This window comes from Epinephelus moara, chromosome 14 (genome assembly GCF_006386435.1).
Source record: "Epinephelus moara isolate mb chromosome 14, YSFRI_EMoa_1.0, whole genome shotgun sequence".
NCBI lineage: Eukaryota > Metazoa > Chordata > Actinopteri > Perciformes > Serranidae > Epinephelus > Epinephelus moara.
This window is the reverse complement of record NC_065519.1, coordinates 9095788-9121539: the sequence shown is the minus strand read 5'-3', so window position 1 is coordinate 9121539 and position 25752 is coordinate 9095788. Positions and strand designations below refer to the sequence as shown.

The 25752-nt window shown below is 40.5% G+C and overlaps 1 protein-coding gene across 5 annotated transcripts in view; it reads left to right on the top strand.

The window, feature by feature from the left end:
* trim9 (tripartite motif containing 9) overlaps positions 1-25752 on the top strand; it is a 59123-nt gene that overhangs the window by 15899 nt on the left and 17472 nt on the right. For all 5 annotated transcript variants that reach the window (XM_050061364.1, XM_050061361.1, XM_050061362.1 and 2 more), the window contains exons 2-6: positions 6090-6185; positions 7879-8001; positions 19214-19324; positions 21566-21719; positions 23107-23252. In XM_050061364.1, coding sequence (XP_049917321.1) covers positions 6090-6185; positions 7879-8001; positions 19214-19324; positions 21566-21719; positions 23107-23252 — 630 coding nt within the window. The remainder of the gene's footprint in view (positions 1-6089; positions 6186-7878; positions 8002-19213; positions 19325-21565; positions 21720-23106; positions 23253-25752) is intronic.

Below are 25752 nucleotides of genomic sequence, written 5' to 3'. Positions count from 1 at the left end.
AAGAGCGATAATGTACATATGGAGGGTGGTCTTTTTTTGATTTTGGTGCTACCAAAAACAAAAGAGCAAAATGATAAGGAATGGATTAAATAATCTGTTTTTCTGCTGTAATGGAGGCTGCAGTTGATAGTCAGTCCAGCTAACGAGCTTATTAGCCTACCTGAGGAAGTTGCAGAGCAGCTAGCTGGATTAAAGCGATAATGTACATATTATGAGTTTGGAGAGTGGTGTTTTTGTTTTGTTTTTAGTGTTATTAAAAGCAAAAACAAATTAGCAAAAGTATAGGGAATGGATTAAACAATGTGTTTTCTGCTTTAATGTAAGCTGCTCTTGTTAACAGGGCAGCTAACTAGCATTCTACCTACAGTAGCCTATAGCGTTACTACTAAAGCAAAGAAGCACATCAGTGGCTCACAACAATATTTTGTGGGGGCACCAGTTACACCAAAAAATATTTTTGCTCATAGAAGTACAGTATTTTAATACTACAGCAAACCAGCTCTACTAATGCTGATCCTTACTTATATGTGCATGGATCATCAGGTGAAAATGCTAACTTTTCACCTGGGAAATGATTTCGTCTTGTTTTTTTAGCATGATATTATGTAGGTATGTAGCTGCCATGTGCATATTTTTACAGGGTTCTTATTTTAAAGTAAATATGATGAAATAAGCAGAAAAAAAACAAATGGTTGTGGAGTGAGTTTTCAGTTAACTAAACCATCAGTTCAGAAATTGCTAGTTTAGTGTCATATTGTCATTTCTAGTCAACACAATCAATCGTCAGCATAGATCTTTGTTTGAAATTAAGGGCTCAGTGGTAATTTTGAGGGTTAAATTTGCCGTTGTTATCACTGTAAACCGTATGTGTTATGTGAGAAAAGAAAGCTTGCCAGAAACTACACTTCTCAAACTGTCACACTTTGGTGTCAGGCCCATAGTGCTCTTCCACCCATTTGTTGCTAAAGTCTGTCCATATGTGACCCGCCGACCATGACACTGTTGTCTTTACCGGGCAGGAAGTAGCCGTGAGCTGTGCTGAAATAAAACAGTGTCTGCTTTCATGGCACGTTTTGACCTGGTTTTGAGGACTGAGCTCTGCAGGCTCTCGAACAGACACTGCGGAAAAACGCCTCCAGACAATCAAGTGCTTTTCATTTCATCTGCTCTGTCACTGAACGCACACTGACTGTTAACTGGGTGAGTCGAAGGCAGGAGCTCCCTCAACGTCCATCACTGTATCACAGAGGAAAATGAGAAAGCTGAAAGAGAAAATGAACTCCAATTTAGGAGAAGCTGAAAGGGCAGGTGTGGGTGACCCGGCTGATGTGTAATGAAACCACCAGAGTCTGAGGGAACGTTTTGGATGGCAGGATCTTAAAAACGATAAAGTCAAATGGAGCTCGATATCAAAGACTCAGAAATAGTCTCATCTCAGAAAATGAGGCTGATCTGGAGGGATCCCAACACATCAGGAGCCAAGGATAGGAATGGTGTGCTTCTGTTTTTACTATTTTTGATGTGAATGTGCTCGTTTATTCTCTGCCAAACCAAGACATGTCCTCTATTCACATCTTTATCCTTTCTGGTAAAAGAAAAGTACCTTAAAGGAATACAGATGTTTGCCTTCTTACTGAGAGCGAGAACAAAACACACTTAAACAAATGTGATATAACGTGTTAATTAAAAAGATTTAGAGACCAGGTTGATGGATTTTTTTTTATTTGGACAGAGCCAGGTCCCAGTCTTTATGCTAAACCATTGCTTCTGGCTGTAAACTTTAAAGTTAATAGCCAGATATGCAAGTGGTATTGATAAGGCTGTGACAGTATGGCGGTGAGGCTGTTAACTGCCAATGCCCCCCTCTGCTGCCTCCCAAAAATTATGGCCTGAGTGTTTTATTGGACTTTATAATACCTCTGCCCTATGCACAGAACACTATGCACATATGCATCATGAATGTTACTGTATAATTCCCTGCTTTTATCAGAGAAGTGTATATAATAACCTGCAGACTGGATTCTCTACTCACAATGACGAACACAATGACGGGACGACTGACTATGCCTGCTATGTCAGCAGGCCAATCACATACTCATTGGCAGGTCTGCGTTTTAGGGCTGATGTATGAAATGTCTGCGTCATCACTGCACTGCATTTTTATAAACTATAATAATCTGGTCACGTCCTTTGCCAGCATCCAGGTGCAGTCTCACTCCCTCCTCTTCTCCTTATATTTTCCTTTTCATACTCATCCAACTGAAGTTACATCCAGTTACCACAATTACTAACAGCAGAACGTTAACAGTGGAAACACTGTCCGTTTTTGTGATGTCAGTAGAAGAGATTGTGATGTTTATTACACCGTCAATAATGAGTTAAATGACCACAGTTTTGCGGTGATATGGTTATCGTCACAGCCCTAAGTGGTACTGATCATCTTGTTAGTCACCTTCAGCGCAGAGTTTGCATGTTCTCCCTGTGTTGGTGACTCTAAATTGTCCGTAGGTGTGAATGGTTTCTGTCTCTATGTGTCAGCCATGTGATAGTCTGGTGACCTGTCCAGTGTGTACCCTGCCTCTCACCCAATGTCAGCTGGGATAGGCTCCACCCACCCTGTGACCCCCAACAGGATAAGCAGCTATGGAATGGAAAATGAATGAATAAATGAGATTTGGTAATGTACTCTCTTACATATTGTTGTTCCCAGAAGTCAAAAAATGAGCTTCTGTGCTCAAAATTCGGTAATCAGTTAATCAATTAACCCATTTAGTGAGCCTAATTGCTAAATATTTGCTGTTTTCCTCTTGGGAAATCTGAGAATTTGCTGCACTTTGCTGTTTTATCTCATTTCGAATACCTTTTTAGTAAAACTAACCAACTATTGTCAGACAAAATAAGCACAAAAAAACATCACTTGTGGCTGTGGGAACTCGTAAAAGACATTTGTAATCATTTCTTTAATTATTTGATTATTTGATCATTAACTGCAGTTCTAAAATCCATCTCCTCAAAGGCCTCTAAAGTCTGTCTATACAGCATTTTGAGATATTTTTGATTCAAACTAACTAACTAACTAACATGGGAGAAAACATACAGTTCATGTATTTTCTTTCATGCAGGTCTCTTGAAATGTTGAAATATGAGTCCCAAGTTAACAAAGAGGAAGTTACTTGAAGTCCTCCACAATCGGGAAAGTTTACATTTCAGTCTTTGCTCAGCTGTTACCGGCTCAGACTGTCCCTTGGTGCAGTAGACTCATGTTAGCGGCAGCTGTCATGGTTTCCCAAACGCTGAGGTCAAAGGTCAGCTGCTGGCCCCCACAGATGGATTCCCATTCGACCGGCTAACGTCAGATGCCAGGATCTGCGTTGACACAGAGTTGTTTTCACAGTCTTTTTCACTGTATCAGCTACTTTCAGGTTTTATTGCTCTCTTCCGGAGCTGAAGTGATTTTTTTTCTTTTAGCTCGATAAAGCCCAATACCTTCTTTTCCTCCCAGAAGACAATACGCTCCCCAAGCTGATGGTTGCTCACTCAACCAAACGAGGTTCCCACAGGGTCAGGCCACGTCCTCTCGCTCTGTCACCTCCTTGTTCACACAGCCTCGCTTCACATACATGAACACCATGTCTTTTTTCTATCCAAACAGGAGCATTTGTGTGTCATCGCACACATCCAAAGAACTGGTATTTCCCGTCACGTGCACAGAGCTCCGCTGTGACCGGGGACTATAATCCAATTATAAAACCATGCAACAGTCAAGTGCTTTATTGTACATAAATCATCTTAGTTTTAGTTGTAAATGTCATTTTGTGTGTGAGAATAAAGCTGACAGTTCATTTTTTTCTCTGGGGTGAAAACTTCGACTCCTCAAAATGTCAGTTTCTCAGCAGTGGTGAAAAGCAGCTTTGTTTGTAAATTGAACATTTTGAGTTCATCCGAAGCTTCAGAACTGACAAGTTTAGGGTTAGCAGATTTTCACAGCATGACAGCTGTGTGTAGGTTGTTTATATGTCTAATACTTTGAACTGGACAGACTGCAGTGGCCTGAGAATCTGCAGCCAAAATAACTTTAGCTGCTTGGAATGTCATGCTGTGCAGCCTCCATGTGTCTTTCCTGTTGGTTGATTTATTTAGGGATGACTTTGAGAGTTGAAATGAAACTACAAACATCTCCACTTGCAAAGGATGGAAGGAAGAGAAGGAACCTTATACAATCTTGGGTGTAAAACTACATACTGTATGTTTGTAACTTTGGAGTAAAGGGCTGCAACTAACGATTATGTTCTGGATCAGTCGGTTAGTTTGATCTAAAATATGACATAAAATGGTAAAACATTTTGGTCGTTGTTCCCCAAAGCCCAAGATGTCATCCTTAAATGTCTGTGTCAGTCATAATGCAAATATATTCAGTTTACTGTCACAGAGCAGTAAAGACACTAGAAAATATTCAAATGTAAGAAGCTGGAAACTTTTATCTTAAAAAACTTACTTGATTAATCAATTATCAAATTACTGTACTTGCCGATTTATTTGATTAATCAATTAGCCGTTGCAGCTCTATTTGAATAAGATACAACTACTGATAAATAATAACTACACACTAAAAAATACTGGGGGAATTTTAACCCAGTTCGAGTCAAACATGAAACCCATTGCTTTCGGTCAAAATAACCCAGTACCCTTGGGTATAAAACCACTGGGTCACCAATTATACCCAAATCACTGGATTATTTTGACCCAGTTTAAGTGTAATTTGTTTTATATCCACTGGGTTAATCAGCCATACCAAGATGTGGTTATACTGACCCAGTAACAATGTCACATTTACATTACTGTTGGCTCATTATCCAACCAAAAGGGGTGGTTACTCTTACTATAGGGCTGCAGTGATTGTTGTCATGAGGGATTCATTTGTAGATTATTTTCTTGATGGATTGACTGATTGATTGATTGCTCTAAAAAATGCCTACTTTAATTTTGTAAACAGTTTTTTCAAGCCGACTGTCCAGGCCCCAGAGTTATTTAGTTTACCATTACACAAGCCAAAAGCAGTAAATCATCACAATTTAAATGCTGGAACTTCAGAATCTTTGACATTTTTGCTCGAGAAGAACCACTAAAATTGCTTTTCAAAATAGTAGCTAATCAATTAAATTCAAATCACTTTTATGGTATACTATGCAGGATGTTTGGCTCCTGTTTGTGAAAGTAAAAGCCAACCCCAGATTCACTCTGGTTTGGTGCTTCGCCTCGCTATATTTGCGTTTTTCGACGCTGTGTCTCTGAAATGTCTGCAGCTTACAGTCTGACACCTGGTCACTACCTTTTTATACAGCCCGACCTCACCTGAGCAAACACAGAGAATAAGAATGAAATGAGAAAAAACAGACAGAGGGCAGAGTCTCTGCAGAAAAATACAATGCCACACACTTTCAGTGGGTCATAAGTGATGAGAGGGGTTACTTCTGTATGAGTCTGAACATAGTTTTTTAGGGAAATTGTGCATAGCATACCTTTAAGGTTTCATATGATTAAAGAGGTTGACTGAATTGTCTCAAAAATAGGATTAGATTTTATTGTAGGCAAAGCATTTGTATATGCTCCTAGATAAAAGATAGAACATGAAAATATTATTTAAGATGTAACATACTTTTACTAAAAGAAAATGATGAAAAGGGGGATTTTGGATGCATCTTCTGGAGACAGCAGAACAGTTAACTCATACAGTAGATATGTGCTTATTACGTGGAAAAGCCATTATTCTAATTCTTTTGGTGACACTTCCTCTTGGCTGTATTTTTATCTGTACGTCACATAGCTGACTGTAACTTTCTTGCCAGTTTGCATCCTGCAAAAGGCGTCCGCACAAAACATCCCTGCATGAGTAAATCCTTAAATTGGAGTTATGTCCTACTGATAATTATTTTGTGTTCTGGTCCTGAAGATTCAGCACCTATCTATATACAGTATTTATTTATTAAAAAATGGAGTGTTGATTTACTGCTAATTGAATGCAGCACAGACCCATATATCTGCAGTACTGCTGCTGCATCTCTAATGTCCTCTCTCTGCGCTCTCCACAGGGTCAGCTGTCTCAGGCTCTCAACGGCCTGTCAGACCGAGCCACCGAGGCCAAAGAGTTCCTGGTCCAGCTGAGAAACATGGTGCAGCACATCCAGGTAATTTAATGCAGACAAGCAAATGCAGACAACTGCTGCTTCACCCACTGCATCCTCCATCCTGGGAGCAATGCACTGACTTGTCTTGGCAGTTTGTTACCCATCTCTCATCCCCCGCTGTGATCCCAGACTGTCCACCACAGAAACAAAAGGGCTTATCGAATTATTTCACTGTCGACATTTTGTAATCCCTGGCTTGGAGTACGGTCGTTGTCCAGGCACGATGTTGCATATGACAGGTGCAAAATGACACTATTTCAGAGTAAGACATCAAAGCTCACACACAGCAACACTCCAAGTTCAAATCTGATTTCACGAATCACTTTAGTGGAAACCTTAGATGCTAAAAGAGCAAGTCAATGCAGAAGCACCAAAAACTGCAGTTCCTCTGATGGCCACTTGAAGCGAGTTAATCACTGTAGACCCTCATTTTAATATGCCCACATTCACAGTAGAACATGTTTATAGCCTGGTACAAAAGACAGTTTTGGTCTCTGTAGTTTATTTACCCGTTCATGACGACTGTACAGAGGGAGTTTAGAGGGGCTGCTGGTCTACCACTGCCTTGATCACTGTGGGTGCTTTCACACCTGCCCTGTTTGGTTCGGCTCAGTCGAACTCATGGAAATTCTGACCAATCAAGAGCAGCTTTCTCACGCAAGACATTCGATCTGGTCCGCTTGTAAATGCTGCCGTGAGAACACGACTCAACTCTAGACAATTATACAGCTGTGTAATTAAATTAGTCCCTGATTCAGACCAAAGCAAGACAACTCTAGGTCTGCCTAACACCAAAGTAGGTATTGTTGTACAATCTATGGTTTACTCTCACTTTTCAATCTTTCGTCCTCTATTTTATGTGCGTACCATTATTTTCAACACATCAAACGTTCAGTTAGAGCCAGTTAAGTAATGGATGTTTTTGCATTTAGCATGATGCACTCTTAAAATATATTTATGATGCCACGCTCTATATGTGGACACAGGCTGTCAGGATGTAAAGAACACTAAAATATATAAAGGCAGCGACATTCAGTGAGAGTGATGAATCACCATAGCAACAGCAGAGCATTTCTCTTCTACAGTTTTCAGTCGAGAATATTGATTTGAATGGAAATGTCCCTCCTTTTACATCCAGTGGCATCACACACACAGTACTTAGCGTAAGTACAATTTATTGACCAGGAATAGATTTAGATGCTGTGTGTGGAGACAAAGCTGTGGTCATCTTCAGAGGCTGACGAGAGGAGGAAGGTGTGATTACATGCCCTCATCGATTATCGTCACAGTCAGATGAAGCTCTGGGGAGACCCGTCAAGGTGGCAGATGCAGGATGGGAGAGGAAGGAGGTGAAGGAGGGGGAGGAGGAGTAGAACTTTGGAGTGTGTGAAAACAAACTCTACCAGGCATATTTGTTGGTACATTACTCAGTGATTGCGTGATGCTGACGCTTCATGGTGATTTTATCCACCCACCTCATATGATGGTGAGTTACTGGAGATGTGCGAATGAGGATGCATTTTTTAAATAAGTTTTCTCGAAGGAAACTTTACGAGTATTTTAAAATGTATCGTATCTGTCATTTTCAACATTGCTTTTACTTTTATATACTGCATGTTTTGAATTAGAAGTTCCTTTATATTTTCAGTCTTTTGGACGCTTTATTCTTTTCATCCTTCGTCTGTTGCTGCAGGAGAACGGAGTGGAGTTTGAGGCCTGTTTGGTGGCGCAGTGCGACGCCCTCATCGACGCCCTGAACCGACGCAAGGCCCAGCTGCTGGCTCGAGTCAACAAAGAGCACGAACACAAACTGAAGGTGAGTAAGCATGACGAGATAAAAAGCTTTTCAGAAATATATGAAGTGGTGGGTGCAAGAGTTCAAGTGCAAGAAACAGAATTTTGTCTCAAAATCTAACCAAGAAGGTCAGAAATAAGCAGGAGTGTAATGTGAATGTGGCTCTTTTTGCATTAAACGTCACCTGTTTGAGAAATGTAAAAACAATCTGCAACAACAACAGGCTCGACAAAAATAAATGCGACAATATTTGTGATGAATTTTGGTATTTCAGGCGTTGTTTTTAATGTCTGGAAGTTGACGTTGTAGTGGAAACTGGTGGCATTTTGATCAGTAGGAGACTCACTTGTATACTGGAAGCAATTGCTGCCTGGAATGAGGAGAAATGAATCTGAATATTATTGGTATGGCTGTGATGTCAAATATATGAAACAACCTACAAATGCACATTTTTTAGATTTAACATAAGCAGTTAAACTCGATTCTAGATAATTTCAGAGACACAAAGAGCCACATTTGTCTTTACACTGTCTGCAACACGTTGAACGGGGGACATAAGTGAGAGATGGAGTCAACAGGAGGAGGAGGAGGAGGAGGAGGAGGAGGAGGGCGAGGGAGAGATACATTTGTGCTGTACAGCATCCAATTTCACGCTTGGACACTCTGTAGAATCAAGGTTTCACACGTGTAGGTGGTTTGAGAAACACAGCCTGTGCATGGCAACATGTAAGCGCGCTCATACACTGACACATATTTTTTTTCTCTCCTTTCTTAATATATGAAATATTAGGCATGTACAAAGATTAGCATTTCGTGGGAGGAGGTTATAAATCACTCGAAAGCTCGCTCATTTACATTCAGCAGAGTGAAGAATGTCTTTGAGGAGGAGCTGATGGGTCATTTTCAGTACACTTGTCAACCTGCAGCACATATAGGAAAGGAAAGTAACAGCTGCTGCTAATTTGGAACACTTAGAAGCAATGAGTGTCTCAACTGACGACTGTTATAGCTGCTTTTTTCTCTGTTTTTGAGGTTTATATTTGTCTTTTGAGGAGTTTTGTGTCTGAGTTTGCAAACTGGAAGTGGAGCTCCCCGAAATTTTGCATAGGGGTAGCTAGATGGGGCCAATGAAAATCTTTGGGTCGCTCAGGAATTTAGCACATCATTTACATACCTACATATTAATTTGTTTCAATACCCATACACTCAGTGGTCTAAATTCACGTCAGTGTTGAATCGATTAAAGAGACAAATATACAGCTTTAATTTAAAGGAGCACATACATTGTAAGGAACAAAACATTTACTGGGAAGAAACTTCGGAAGTTTAGGGGAGACTCGTGGGTATCCATAGAACACATTTCTTAATTTAGGTATCTTTAGGTGAAAGTTCAAGAGACCCCTTTGAAAATGGTCATGCCAGTTGTTTCCTCGCCAAAATTTACCCTGACTTTGGAGCATTATTCAGCCCCCTTCCTGACAAACTATGCATGGCATCCATTTGTAAGCATCCATGGATGCCAGTGGGGGCCCAGTAATTGAATCAGGGACCACCCCTTGGTCTGTCACTAGGACAGTCATGGAGGACAAAGGACCCACAGTGACACACTGAGCGGTGTCGAGTCTTTCCAGGATTTAACTGCAAATATACTTCGGTCAGCAAGACTTGTACATCTTGCAGGTTAGAAATTGTTACACTCATTACAAATTACAGCAGCCATTACACTTTTTTTGCTTGTAGTTGGAACACACTGCGACATGTTTACTGTACAGCTGCAGCTCTAAACTGCCACTGTAGCTGCTTTTTTAGCCCACAGGCGACGTAGGTTGAACTGCAGCTGCAGGTCCTAAAACAGCAGCACTGCAGAGTATAAAATGTAAAATCTGTTCTGCTAATGATTGATTGGCTCTTGAGTGATAGATGGATGTTTAATGTGTGCCGTCGGACACGTTCACACCTCCGAGACGGAGGAATTTTAATGTATCTGAGCGTGGATCTGATCCCTCCTGTCAGCCGACAGATCAGTGCCTCCATGTGGCGTTCGCTGAATCTTAATGCCAGAAAGACACATTTCTCCGTGACAGATGTGATATTCTTTATTCAGTGTAGATGTCTCATGTGAATCTGCGCTGCTCACTCACTCGAGGACACTGCTGCCATCACAGGAGTTTCCCACAGAGTCGGTGATGCAAGAATATCTCACTTTCACATGATCTTTGTTTCTCATCTGCTCCTGGAGGGCAGCGTGGATCATTTGAGGTAGATACCAGCCGCAGTAAAGTGGGGAGGATCACTGGAGGCATCACTTGTTTTCTGGAGTCTACTTCCAGTAATTGGAGCCCCTCTGACATGGCCAGTCAATGGGATGCTTTCTGCTTCATTAGCATGTGGCTCAGTGGCAGAAGTCATCCTGCAGCCATAATTAAATGAGACACATTTCTATCCCTGGTGCTCTCCTGGTGTTACTGTAGCCCTTTGTTTATTTTCATCTCAGATCGGATTTATTTATATGAAAAGCAGATTGCTGCATAAAACAAAATGCTAGCTATGCATTTTATACGTGTCCAATTAAGACGCTAATGAAGCACCCTGATTAATCCTGCTGATTCAGTCACACGCAGCTCTCTTTATGAGGAGAAACCATAAAAACATTAAATCAATTAAAACCGATTGAAACTGCCGCAGCTGACTTGGCATCTCCGACAGAGCTTCCTGCTGCTGCCCTCTGGTCCTGCACGTTGATGCCAAAGCCTAGTCGCCATGGTGACCGGGTTGCGTTGAGCTTGTTGTTTGAGGCTGTAGAAGCAAGAGAAGTAGTTCTTAATAACATGAGTCAGACTCTTTTCTTTTTCCCCTGCACATCAGGAGGACTGACCCATGTGTTTGTTCAGGGAGACGGCTGAGGCGGAAGGTGGTTTTATGGCGGTTTGTCACACTGTGCAGTTACAAAAGCTCCTTCACTCAGTCTCAAACATCCATACAGTTCTGTTTTTGATTTATAGCCAATGCAAACCACCAAAAACCTTTTCTGGGGACCCTGATACTAAATTTCTCTTTATATTCTAACTTAACTTTATATTTTGGGTGGAAAAACAATCAAAATGAAATGTTTTTAGCCTTAAAAACATCAGAATCAGCCTTAACAGTTGTGTAACAGTTGACACTCACTGTGCTTAGCTGACATATGTTGATGTATGATTATGATAATTGAGTCCTTTGACGAGCACCTATTCTGGGACCAACAGCAGACAGAGTTAGCTTCAATCTTATAAATGTAGTGGAGCAATTTTCCCTCAGGGGTTAGTAAAGACCAAAAACGGAGCTTCAAGACAGTGAATATTAGAGTTACATTCATCAGGTGGACACAAACCTGACTCCAAATAAATGAAAACTACTCTGGAACTTCTGGATGTGGTCTAGCTGACAGTTTGACAGTTCTAGTTTCTTTGCAAAGTAAAAGTTTGGCACACCCACACAAGTGTCACTGGATCAGACCTCTGGTCAGTTGAACAGTTTTCTGAAAATAAAGTCAAATCAGATCAAATCAAAAACTGAAATGTGAAACCAAGTTGTGGTTTTAAAGGGGAAAAAATGGAGTATTATTCCTTGGCCAGGCTGAGTGACTCCGTTGGTTGGCTATCAAGGGTTTTGTATGGATTACACAAACAAGCTATAACTTGTTAATTAGTGCTGGTAGGCACAATTTGTTTCCTTTGGACAAAGCTGTTTCCAGTCTTTACGCTCAGCTAAGCACCAGCACGGAGCTTTAATGTGGAGAATTTATGAAACATGATCAAACCGAGGCCTCTGCTGTCAGTCCTTTTCACTGTATTTCATCTGGGAGATCCGGGCTCACAGAGTCAGCAGTGAACTGATGAGCGATTCTTCCGAGGGCTGATTAGAGCAACACAAAGGGAATCAGAAACTATTCTGCAGAATCTGCCACCGGATGCTTCGTCCTCTGGACACCCAGCCGCGGTTGTTTAATGAGTACAGCTGCACTCAGGCTATTTTTATTTCCACTGTAGTGATTTACTGACCTCCCTGTTGACTCCTTGTCATCTGACTAAAGTGTGTTGCTCCCGGGGATCCCTGCTCTCTCTAAGGTCCCTGTCTTTCAAGCACTCAAACATGGGGAAGAGTTTAGACTGTACAGAGATGATCTCGGGAAACAGAAGCACTGGAGGCAAATATCGAATGATTAATTCTCTTACTGTGAACAACAGTTTTTTATCGCTGCGGTGGGATCTGCAGCAGGGAGATGAGCATGAAATATTAAAACTGCTGCTGAATTCAACGTCGAGGGATTTTTCATCAGTGGGCTTTTTTGTAAAGTACTTGCTTGTAGAGTCAACTCTCTGTTGCTCCTCAGAAAACTTGGCAACAATTTTTATGACTGCAGCTAGCGATAACTTTTTTATCATTGATTAATATTTAATTATTTAGTCAGGAAAATGTCAGGAAATAAAAATAGTGTCCATCCCAGTTTCCAAGAGGTAAGATGATGTCTTTAAATGTCTTGTTTTGTTGGACCAGCATTTCAAAACCCCAAAATATTCAATTTACAACAAAATAAATCAGATAAAAGCAGAAAAAATACAGGGATTTTTCTTGAAAAATGACTGAAAATAGCTGCTAATTTTGTTTTTAGACTATTGACTAATTAATTGATTGACTAATCAGTTTCAGTCATTTATTATGGAGCTAGAAAATGCAAAACAATCTTAAGTTCACACTTCTAAAATATGAGTATTTGCTGCTTTTCTTCACTTCATATTATTTTTAATAGAATATTTAGAATATATTTTGGATTGTTGTTCAAACTTGATAAGCATTTTCTGACATTTAATGGACTAATTGATTAAAAAATTAATTAAAAAAAATATTTTAAATAAAAGATGCAGGCAAACGAGTCAATGGAAATTGTCCAACATGTCATTTTGGCCCCTGTTCCTTTTTACCATTAAATGTCTTTTTGTGGGATTTTTACTTGAAAAATTACATTTTAGTTCCAGCTTCTAAAATGTGATAATTTGCTTCTTTTCTTCATTTCATATTATTGTTAATAGAATTATTTTGGATTTTGGACTGTTGGTTGAACTAAGTAGGTGTTTTCTGACATTTTATGGACTAAATGATTAAACATTTAAATGAAAAAATGATTGACAGATGAGTCAATGATAATAGTCCAGTATCTGTCATTTTGACCCCTATTACTTTATACCATTGAGTGTCTTTTTATGTTTGCATCAAGTTAGTAAATCTCATCTCTTCATTGCGTTTCTCTGCATCTGTCTGAGTAAGAGACACATTAATGTTGAGCAGGAAGCGCCTCGATCCTTGCTGACAGCTGAGTGTCTGTGGAAGTGACACTTGTCACTTTCTCTGAGCGTCACTGCAGCGTGTAGCATATAGGAAGCAAAGCAACGTGACTTTAATCCCTTTACTCTTCATCCTTTCATCCTGTAACAGTTTAATTTGATGTTCACAATCCCTCTTGTCTCTCTTTTTACTTCCTCCTCTCCTCTCTCACTGTTCCCCTTTTCCTGTCTTCTCTTTCCTCTTCTCCTCTGCCCTTCTGCCTCCGTCCATTTCCCCTCTCATCTCTCCCTTCACTTTCCTTTCCCTCTTTCACTTCACGTCAGTATCATTAAATCATCTTCATGCACTTCCATAAGGACAAACTGTCATAGATTTTATGTCAGGGTCCTGACTGACTGTACACCAGCCTGTGCTAAGGGGACAGGTTAGGTTAGGAGACTGCTGCCACCGTATCTCACAAGGCCAAAAGTGCCGCAGTGGCCTAATAATTACAACAGAAACAGATTGAAGGAGGTAATTTATTTCTCGAAGAGGCTGCAGGTCCTGCAGATGCGCTCACAGTACAATATGTGCAGCTGATGTGATACTGGAAGATACTGGCCCATTTTTTTTAAATATCCTGTTTGGTTGTAGTCGGTGTTGGTGCAAAGGCAGAGATCCCTGCAGAGAAGTTGCTATTCCAGCATTGGCAACAATTGCCTATGCTGCAGAGCACCCCAAAAAGGAAGATGGACTCATCAGGCTAAGTCTAAAACAGAGTCTGACAATAAATGAAACAAAACACAGGTTAATATCAGCAAAGTATTTCAGAGATGGAGAGAAAATGTTGCAAGTAGCGTAGCCATCTTCTAACGACAGTCAAAGGCTCACAGCTGTGGCTTCAAGTTCATGTTTATGTATCTAGAGAGAGCCTTGAATCGCAGTGTGTCCTCCACCTTACTCCCTGCTGCTGCAGGCAACCTCACTGGGAGCAGCAAACTGAATAAAGCCATCTTAAACCCCAGCTCCCTACCAACTAAGCAAACTTTCTGTTGCTGCCCATACACAGGCTAGACCTGGTACTGCTGCCGGCCACCAGCCCGCGCCGAGACCCTGTGCGGGGTCAGTTGTGTTAGCTGAAATCAAGCCACTACAGCCGAAGGTCTAAGGTCCGATACCAAAGGTCTGTCTCTTGAGCTGCCGCCTGCTCTCCTCCCATTAAAGGAGTCCACAGTGGCGGGGAGCGAGGCAAAGGGACCATGGGGTGGCTATCTAGCTAGCTTGTCTCATTTGTGTTCAGAGAAAGAGCTCTACAATGAAATAAGATCAAATAAATCAGTGTGTGGGAAAGGGAGAGAGCGTAGAGCTGCAGGAGGAGGGTGTACTTTTAGATTCTGTTGTTTTTTTGTTGCCTTCTCCAGATTCTTGCTTACCCCAGTTTTGAAATATAAATATAAAAATTCCCATTTTAGTATCTGTTGTCAGGTCATGTAAGCAGCTCCTTTAATAACAAGAGTAGTAACATGTTTTAATGAGTCTCATGGCAACAGAGCAATTCTCTCACTCGAGTCCTTGGATGAAGAAATGTAATGTTCCCAACATGAATAGTAAGTGGAAAGTGTATTTCAATGCTCTGAGCATCAGTTTGTATTCATATTGCCCTCTCGTTGTTTGGGATTGTTTTAGCAGCGCTGTCGAGCTGCTGCGACTCTGCGTGACGACGTGTTTAATCACCATGACAGCCACATATGTCTGAGAGGACAGAGGACAGAGTTTGTTTCCCCCCGTGAGCTCAGTTCATCTCTGCTGCTGCAGAAACTGTGGCCCACTTTCACAGCCCGCTCTGCCCTCTACCGCTGTCCTGCACTCACCCTGCTCTCCCTCTCCTAATTCATTACTCCCACATCCCTACTCAAGATGCTTAATTTCCTCCCACCTCAAGCTGCTGCTGTCCCTTCAGTTTGTGTTAAATTCAGATGAATGAATCTTCCCCGCACTGATTATCCGCTGATCAGCCAGCAGAGCGTTATTGTTGGTGGCAGATTTTATATCTTACTCCGAGGCTGATTTATAGCAGATTTCAGGAAAGATGACTGGAATGCTGAGAGAAGCTGTTCAGCAGTCAGTGAGCGTCGAATCTGAGAGAAAAAGCGAAAGGAAGGAGCAGGGAAAGGGACAAGATACGATAAAACTTGTCTGCAAAATTCCCGCACATGTATTGTCCTCTGTGAATTAAGAGATTGTGATTCCAGCTGCGTACGGAGGAGTGACAGCAACTCTGATTGTTAAGCAGGCAGTGACAGCAGTGAGAAACTCCTCCTGGAGCTCTGCCAGGCCACTGCAGGGGTGTGGATGTTCCAGGCTTGACACAGCAGGGAGGGTTTGTCCCCCAGCCAGAAAAATATAGACCGAATCATCAGAGCTGGAATGAGATTTCCTCCCACTGTAAAGCAAGAGAGGTTAAACACGGTCCAGGAGAATAATTAGAATATGATTAACTGCGTCTCTAAATATTTACTTACTTGAAAATATTCTTTAATATTTAATCCTCTTAGAGCGCAGTCAGACCTGCAATTTGTTTCATTTGGTCGGAACATCGGAGCAGAAGTTGCATTTTTATATTCGGTTCATTTAAATTCTGTCTTCGGGCGAATGGACCGACGCTTTGCAAGTCATTTCTGCAGCCTTTTACCGCAGATATTTTGGCAGAGTGGTGGAGGTCAAAACAAACATGATTCCACACTCTGTAACTTTTGCAAAAATGTTTTGACTTGTGTGCAGATTTTGCTTAAGTTTACCTTCCCTGGTGTTTGCAGCAGATAAGAGTGCATGAGGCAACAGCTGAAAAAGAGGAGACAAGATGTTCTTTAGTGATTCACAACTAAAATCCACATTTTCAGGAGTTTCTTTCTGCAGTTTGTTTGAAGGTGCCTGCGGTCAGTTGAAATTGTTTTCAGCTGCCCAAACAAACCGAACTGGGAACAGAAGTTTTAAGTTCCCTGAGGTTTGAATAAAGCACAGCAAACATGGTGTGGTGCCAGTAACATGAAGACTGTCTAAATAAACTGTAAAAACAAAGTGATTATAAAACAATCATCCTCTTTGATCCCTCTGTTCTGCTCATGTGCAGCCTAACCAGATCAAATGAAATGAAAGGAACCTGGATGTCAAGTGGTTAAAACATTGATCATTTACTGTGCTTGTGACACTAGGAGCCTGAGGATGATTCTGCCATTTTGATCTCAGTCAGTATATTTAAAAAGTTGCACACATAGTGAAAGGGAAGGGTGATATGAAAATTTAACAGAGATTTGTCAACCAGTAGAAACTTAGCTGGATATCTGTGGATGATGAGGCCATTCAGTATGCAGGATTGCTTTATAGAGATATGAATACTGTGGTCTGTCAGGTTTTTATTTCACCTATAAACTCTTTCCCAATTTATATTCCAGAAAAAATGAATGTATTACCGCAATGGTCCAAACTGGTCCAGCATCAGGGTCCACATTTCTCCTTAGCCATTAGTTTAAGGTCCACACAGTTTAATATATTCAGCATCATACTTGTGTTTGGCCATGTCGTCAAGCTAGTTTGCTGTCTCTGTTAAGTAGCTGTAGGTTATTTACTCTCTACAGCAGGAAACCGTACTTCAAAATAAAAGCTCTGTGCAGGAAATTCACTGTACTTTAAAATAAAGTGTGTTTTTTACAAACTTTACATGTTCGCAAGTCACTTGTGGTCCATTCAGAATGGACCTGCAACCCACTTTTGGACTGCAACCTACCAGTTGGGAACCACTGCATTATGGTTTTGTAATATAAATGTGGCACAATGTCTGATCCATGCTGTACACCCATACTTTTTATGCTCTGATTGCAGCATTGAAAAGAGGGCTATGTTAAAGGGACAGTTCACTCCAAAAGCTAGATTACATATTTTTCCTCTTACCTGTAGTGCTGTTTATCAATCTAGATTGTTTTGGAATCTTGTGATACCGGCTGTCAAGATGTCTGCCTTCTCTCAAAGCACCAAAAAACTACATTTGAAAAACTCAGCAGCAATGTCTCTTTACAGAAATCATGACCTGGTTACTCGAGATAATCCACAGACCTTGTTGTGAGCAGTTTCATGTAGGAACTATTTTCTTTCTACTGAGCTACATCCACCAACCGTATCACAGCGCAGAAGGAAGAGTGCATCTACTCATGGACAAGAGGCTCATGCTTGTCACAGCACAAGATGTAAACATAAATGACGTCCCCCTGGCTGAGCTGTCATCTTAGCTAGCTCAGTGGTGCTAGGTGAGCTAGCAGCAGTCCTTCTGCGTGGTGATACAGTTGGTGGGTGTAGTTTGGTAGAAAGAAAATAGTTCCTACATGAAACTGCTCACAACAAGGTCTGTGGATTATCTCAAGTAACCGGGTCAGTAACTTTGGAATAAGGCATTGCTGTTGATTTTTGAGCACCACAAGCTGGGTACCATCTAGTTCCATTATATTGGAGAGAAGACAGACATCTCTACAGCTGATATCTCCAACACTCGACAACTCACACCAAAACAATCTAAATTAATTAAAAGCACTACAGGTAAGAGGAAAAATACGTATATTTTGATTTTGGGGTGAACTGTCCCTTTAAAGCTCCCTCTACGTGCCTTACATTAATGCTACATACTGTTAACTGAATTATCTCTGAGTATATTAAAGTGTTTACTTTCCTGTGATGTGTCAGAGGTGCAGTACTTGCATACTGATGGGCTGCCACTGCAGTCATCAGTAAATCATCTTCATGTATACTGTCGGTCTGCAGTGAGGATTTTCCTCTCCATTCAGCCTTGGAGCCCCTCAGATAGCAACAGTGAAGTTTCTGTTACCTAGCAACCCTCGGTCCAGCGCCTCCATTTATTTCACACTGTTGCGAGGAGGCTCTGTGGACATCAGTAGTGTTGGCTGTGCAGGGGGAATCTCCCGGGTCTATCAAATATCCGATCAAATCAATCAGATATCTTGTTGTGTGTGTGATAAGGAGGGTTTCTTTTAATGATCTCAAAGTGCTCCCTTGAATTCAGGTCAAGTTAGGGGAAGATAAATTATGAATATGCAAAGGGAAGGAATAAAAACTTAGTAATGGGGTAGATTTTTCTGTTTTCTGAGGCAAAAATCTATGATTGTGTACAGGAAATTAAAAATTTGTACATGTTGTGATTCTATAGCGACTCAGAAAGACGTAATGACGGATGTAACCGGTGATACTGACGACCGTTCACACGTACGAAGACCAAATGTCACTGTCCTTCCGTTAACGTCAATAACAGGATCAAGTCGCCGGTGTCCCGTCAGCCTCCTCTTCCTCCAGCGATCTGTGTGCGACTCTCAAGAGGAAAACAATTACTCAATCAATCACTTTGACAATCCTGCCGCTAATCTCATTATTGGTATTCCTCCTGGTCGTCTCATTCAGATTCTTTTGGTCCATTAACAGCCTTGTTTAATCTGTGTTCTCCAGCCTCCTCCCTCCATTCACCCCTTTTCTCTCTCTGTCCTTCCTCCTTTGATTGTCGCCATATTTTCTTGTCTCAAGCTCTCTGTGCATCCATCTTTCTTCCCCTCTACTCTTCTTTGTCTCTCCTCTTCCTTCATTCATCAACATTTCTGCCACCATCTGCATATTTACTCCCCTTTAATTTCTCTAGATCTCCAGTCTTTCCCCGTCTTTCCTGCCCTATTTACACTCCACAGCTCTCACACACTTTACTAAACCCTCTCTTTGCATTTTATTCATGTTGCACTCCAGAGTAATAACATGAAAAGGGTGATGATTAACATATGATTATCTTCCTTATGCTTGTTGTTGTTGTTGCAGAACTTTTCCCTCGTGGCTGTTTCTTATTTTCTCATCCCCCTCTTTTTTTTTATTACACCTTTGTTCCCAGGTGGTTCGGGATCAGATCTCCCACTGTACAGTGAAGCTGCGTCAGACCACAGGGCTGATGGAATACTGTCTGGAGGTCATCAAAGAGAACGACCCCAGTGGTTTCCTGCAGGTAAGATGCACAACAATACAAGTCTCTTTCTCCACTACAGCCCCAGCTTTTTCATGCTTGTTTACTTGTGTTTGCCTGTGATCCCTCGTCACTGTTTGCATACATCTGCGATTCATGATCAGTTCAGAAAAGAATGATTTCTCTTGCAATCATGTTTTTTCTCTGAAGAAGTGAAATTATTCTTTAATTCACAAAAAAGGGAAAGATTTGGGAAAAGTCAGGAAATTTTAGATAATGTTGTAGTTCCCCATGGCTCTGTTCTCAGTCCTCTTTTGTTCAACATCAATACGAGCTCCGATTATAGAAAACAAACTATTGTGCTATAACTATGCAGACGACACACAGATTTATATAACAACATCACCAGGTGGCTGTGGTCTCATACAAACACTGTAAGTAAGTGCATTCAACAAATCAATGATTGGATGTGCCAAAGTGTTCCTTGGCAGCATTTTTGGCAGAACATCGCTATCTGCCGATATTCTCCTTGTTGACTGTCATCAACTTAAGATGACATGCATCGATGGCAGTGACCATTTTTCTGTTGTGTCACATTAATATTGCAAGAAGAAACATGTCTGGGAAGAAAAGAGATCTTCTTCAGGAGACATTCTGGACAAAAAGACACAGTAAACCCACTATTGACATGTCAGGGGACGCCTCCTATTGTTTCCCTGATAACGCTACAACAAATCCATGTTGAAATTGGCAGTAGGAGAGCTAGTTAACATTAGCTGTTAGCTGTTAGCAGCTGAAATTAACAGCTCATGGAGGTTGCATTGGGTTACATGATGATACATTCAAGCTCTAGTCAGTAAAAATAAGTATTGAGTGAATGTAAATTACAACATTGTCTTGATATGTTCAAATGTAATCTTGCAAAATGTAGTTTTTGGTGAGAAACTTGAATAAATATAGTCATTTGAAGGAGAAATTTGTTGATGTTTTCACAGGATTATAAAATAGATGTTATCGAGGGAATAATAATAAATTATATGTAATTAAAACGACTTTTGAAGCAGTAAAAAAAAGATGTTTTTCATGTGCTGAATGACTTTAAAACAGTTCAGGGTTTTTTTTTCATAATGAAGATTTCTTTGTTTCCCCTGCACCAAAAGGGGAATGAAAAACAACAAAAAACAGCAGCAAAAAACCCCATGTGTATCAGCTATCAGACAAATTGCTGTTTTAAATCTCAGTGTTGGCCCAGAATGGGTGCATCCATATTCTCTAGTTAAACAAAAAAGGTAAAATTGAAATTACTGATTTGGATTATTATTTATTATTTTGGACCAAAATAACAAAAGTCTCAAAAGTGCTCAGCTTCAGTCAGTAACATTAAAGACCACAAACCAGAAGTCTTGATGGAGTCAATGACCTATATTTAGTAAAACCTCTCCATGCATTTATCTTTAACAGGCTTGACCACTGACTTTGTCTAAAAAGTTGACAGACGGCTGATTCAGAGTCCACTTAAACTGGGAGAACCTTTAACATTCTTTTGTTTATTATCTTTGTCATTTGTTCTACTGGCTTTAAAAGTACTGAAAATTTTAGAGCCAAAACACATTTCTGATCTGCTGCTCCATTACAAACCATCCAGACCTCTCAGATGCTCCAGGGCCAACACAGAGATGCGGCAAACTTCCAGAAAACTTGATGTAGAGTTAATGTAAAGTGGTGGCGATCTGTTTTGAATTTTGTGTTTTTAAAGCTGCAATTTTCAAACGTTTTGTTTCTTGAAGTGGTGAGTTTAGTGACATTGGTAGAAAACATGCTTTAAAAAGAGCAATTCAAAATCTTTAAATAACGAGCTGCAAATATGACTCAGACCAAATATATTTTTAGATAAAGCTGACTTTAGTTCAAAGTAAAAATAATAGATGCAGTAAAGTTACAGTTTGTTTCTTGCCTGGAGAAGTTTTTACTGGCTTCGCTGAGCAATTTCAGCCTGTTAAAATCAAACTTATTTGACATCTGTGATTTAAGTTCAACAGTTTTATGGCTGAAAAACATCAGTGTGGTGTTTTTGCAACTGAATCGGTTGAGATGACCAGCAAACACAGCGTCACAGTATAGTAATGTATGAGCTTGATATTGGCCTGTGTGGAGGGACCGTCTTAAATGAATGAACTGAAACTCAACATTAGAATTAAAATACAAAATGTAGTGTAGATTTTTTCTGGTCCCCAGTCCAGTAATGATGAGTGACACAACTGTGCATTAATTTGTTGTCCTCAGATCTCCGATGCTTTAATCCGGAGGGTCCTCATGACAGAGGGACAGTGGGGGAAGGGAACCCTCACCCCCAGGATGACCAGCGACTTCGACCTCACTCTGGACAGCGGACCCCTCCTGCAGACCATCCACCAGCTGGACTTTGTCCAGATGAAAGGTAAGAAGAGAGGAGATAATGGGCACAAACACCTGAGGGGTTATCCAAGAGTGTTTTCAGGATCATACTTATATGAACTTGTATTCAGATGGAAACCAATGTATATGGGTGTTTAGTGGTGTTGTTGATGGATTCAAGTCCAAGTCTTGACACTTCAGTGCAAAATATTTTAATTCTGCATATTGAAGTATGTATCACAACTGCCCTCTACTGGTTGATACCTGGCTATTGCATTGGAATTTTCCCATTGGCTGATCTGGTGGCAGGTAACATAATGGGTGGCAGCTTTCGTCAGATCAAATGCCTTGCGCTAGAAAGCTGCTCTTGATTGGTCAGAATTTCCATGTGGGAAAAATCCAGGAAGTAAACCAAATGTTGAAGAAGAGTACACTTGCAAGATAAATGTGACACTTTCTAATGTCACAATGGAGGGACAACTACGCAGGTTGATTTTAGCTGAGACCACCTCTTCAAGAAGGTCTCGGGCCGGTTGTTTTGGTGTGCACCTGAGTGTGATTGCTGTGTTCACACCTGCCCAAACAAACCACACTCAGGGGGCAAACGAACTTGAGTTCACAGGGCAGGTGTGAAAGCACCCTTTGCTCACAGAGATTACTCATACATATACATTTACTTTATTATTTGAAAATTTAAGCCACGTTTAACATGCGAGCTCATGTCTTCTCTGCTGAAGATGATAAGTCCCTACCAGCCATTCAAAAAGCTGTTCTGTACACAGACAGATTTCTGTCATGAAAAATCACTATCATATACTGGCAGTGTTTGCAGCATTGAATCCTGAGTTTATCGAAACTCATACTAATTTTACCTAGGCAAAAAATATTAATGAAAACCTAATTATACTGTGATGTTTCTGTTTGCTGTGTTTTTCTAAAATGTATTATTGACACTAATGAGTTTGTTTTTTTGGAAGAGAGTGCCCTCTTTTTCTGTGACACATTCCCTTGTGTTTGCAATTGCAATTTAGAGACAGCTTGTTCTAGCATATGACCTCTTTATTTTTTAAAAACACAAATTATTTTACAACTGAATAAGTTATTTGAGTCAGAGAAGTAGCTGGATGTGGGCTCAGACATTAGTGTGTGCTTCAAACAGTATGATATCTCTGACACACTGCAGGTGTTTGCTAAAATATTCGGTAAATCACTCAGAAAGTGGAGAAAGTTTGGTGTGTTTATATTCATGATTCGGCAGCCTTTGATTAGTGTGTTATGGATTCATATATTCATTATAGAATTTATAAATGATAAATATTGAACAGGTCTTCAGGCACTGCAGAGTCATATTCAGTGTGTGTTCGTGCACGTGCGGCCGACCTTTCATATCTCAGTGGGCTGTAATCTGGCCTGGTTTCTCCCCTCCTCAGTCCCAGCTGCTCCTATACTCCAGCTGGAGGAATGCTGCACTCAGAACAACAGCGCCACATTGTCATGGAAACAGCCACCGCTCTCCACCATTGCCGTGGACGGATACATCCTGGAGCTGGACGATGGAAACATGGGGCCGTTCAGGGTAGGTACCCCCCTGCAGGTAGTCTTTCTTTCTCCGCCCACTAAGATTTATCTGACGACTTTAACAGAAGACAAACATTAGTTTTACTCATAAAGGCCCAACAGGGGAATCTTTGTTGGATTTACATTTAGATCACAAGACACAAAGTGAAAAACAGGACCAGTTAGAGTAATAATTCACCTTTATAGAACACCACCCGTTTCTCTCTCAACAAAGACTCCTTCATTTGGTGCCAGGGAGGACAGCAGCTCAGCCAGGGGGGGATGTGAAAGCAACGCTTTGTTGCTGAAATCCCTCGATTGCTTTCTCGTACTGCACACACACTGAGTGATATGAGCGCAGGTCATGTGACACACTGTAGCGTGGCGTTGAATGACACAATGTCAGGAGAAAGGGTCTGTAATGCAGCTGCCAGCTGGGATGATCCCACAGGAAGTGTGATCTGGGATCAAAGCAGTATTCATACCCTCTCAGAGGTTCACCATGTAATCCATCCAGCTAAGACCCTCCACTGCTACCTATACATTGAGGCTGCTGCTTTGTTATAATGGCAACTTAAACCTACTATACAATACAGTCAGGACAATGGAGGAGAATATCAGTGTCTGACCTCTTAACTCGTAAAGAGTTCCACCATATAGTGCAGTAGGCCTGTTGACTCTTATAACAATCAGTCTTTCCATTTTCTTACAGGTTAACTCAAGTATTTTCCAACCTGGACTCTATTTTTCTATGTTTTTGTGTCTGAGTGACTAATGGGATCAACAGCTTTTGAAACTGGTCCAGTGAAAAGCGAGAGCTCGGATAAACAGGCTGCAATTTAACCTGTCAACATCAATGTACATCTACTAAAAGTGTTATTTTTGCCACTGACAGGCTCAGGTTATTATTATAATTGTCTGTCATCATTATGGAAAGGATCCCGACAGAGACAGACCTTTCTGTGAAAGGGTGGGTTCCTTTTTGTTTATCCAGAAACAGCCCTGAAATCGCCATCACCAAACCCACCAGACTCCATTTAAATAAACAATCATTTTATCGTTGTAAAACACACTTTATTTAGAATCTGCAGTAACAAAATAAAACTCATCCAAACCGTCTTGGTTCGTCTTCCTCTGTTCAAACAATCACCAACTCTGGTTTGGTTGAAATAGACCCTTAATTCATCCGGTTAAATATGAAAATATGCTGGCTCTGTATATGCTAAAATAGTGGTGGCTTTGGTGACAGCAATATCCAGGCTGTTTCTGGTTAAACAAAAAGGATCTTACTCTAAAACAAAAAACGTCTATCTCTGTGGGGATCCTTTCCGTACTGTTCCCAGACACTTAAATAATCCGAGCCTGTCAGTTGCAAAGACAAGCACATTTAGTGGACGTAAATTGACAGTGCGGACATGCCCTGAATGGTTACATTGCAGCCTGTTTTGTTGCTGCAAGGTGCAGCTCTCTCACCCAGTGCTGTATAATAATATTTTCCAAAAAATGTTTTTCCCAATAGTCTAAAATAGTCTCCAGGTTGAAAAATACCAAAGGTACAATTTAAAGCGATGTAGATATTACATTTAGATATTTTTTATTGTTGCCAACCTGCTTTGTGAGTAGGAAATTAGTCCTGTTGCTATTTTTCGAGAAAATGTCATAATATTTAACAAACACTTAAAGTAGAGATTTTACTTCACAGAGAAAAAGAAGAAACAAGACTTTTCTCATATTGTCAGAAACTAGTTTACTCTTTTTTATGTGCTGTGTCTGTTGTTTTGAGAAACATTTCTTCATGGTATGACAGTAAATGAAGTGCTTAAAGTGCTGTTTCACATTTCAAACTCTGGAGCAAAATTTAAATCATAAAAAGACAACATCATTGCATTAGTGGGATCTTATCTAACCCAAAATATCCATCATCAGGATCAGGATTAATCGTTATTTAATCGATGAGCGAGTGTGTTTGTGCATGTGTAACATTTATATGCTGCTTAATGGATTGCTCCAAGGCAAGGCAAGGCAAGGCAATTTTATTTATATAGCACCATTCATACACAAGGCAATTCAATGTGCTTTACAAGAGAAATACATTAAAAACAATAGATCATTAAAAACAAGAGCTAAAAGCAAGAAAATAAATAGTTAAAAACAGTGCAGAAAATGCATTTAAAAAGCAAACATAAAGCAACAGCAGACAAATATAAAGACAATAGCTACAGATTATCCTAACAATAAGTTACATATCAATCAATCAATCAATCAATCAATTTTATTTATAAAGCCCAATATCACAAATCACAATTTGCCTCACAGGGCTTTACAGCATACGACATCCCTCTGTCCTTATGACCCTAAGGAAAAACTCCCCAAAAAAAACCCCTTTAACGGGGAAAAAAAACGGTAGAAACCTCAGGAAGAGCAACTGAGGAGGGATCCCTCTTCCAGGACGGACAGACGTGCAATAGATGTCGCACAGAACAGATCAGCATAATAAATTAACAGTAATCCGCATGACA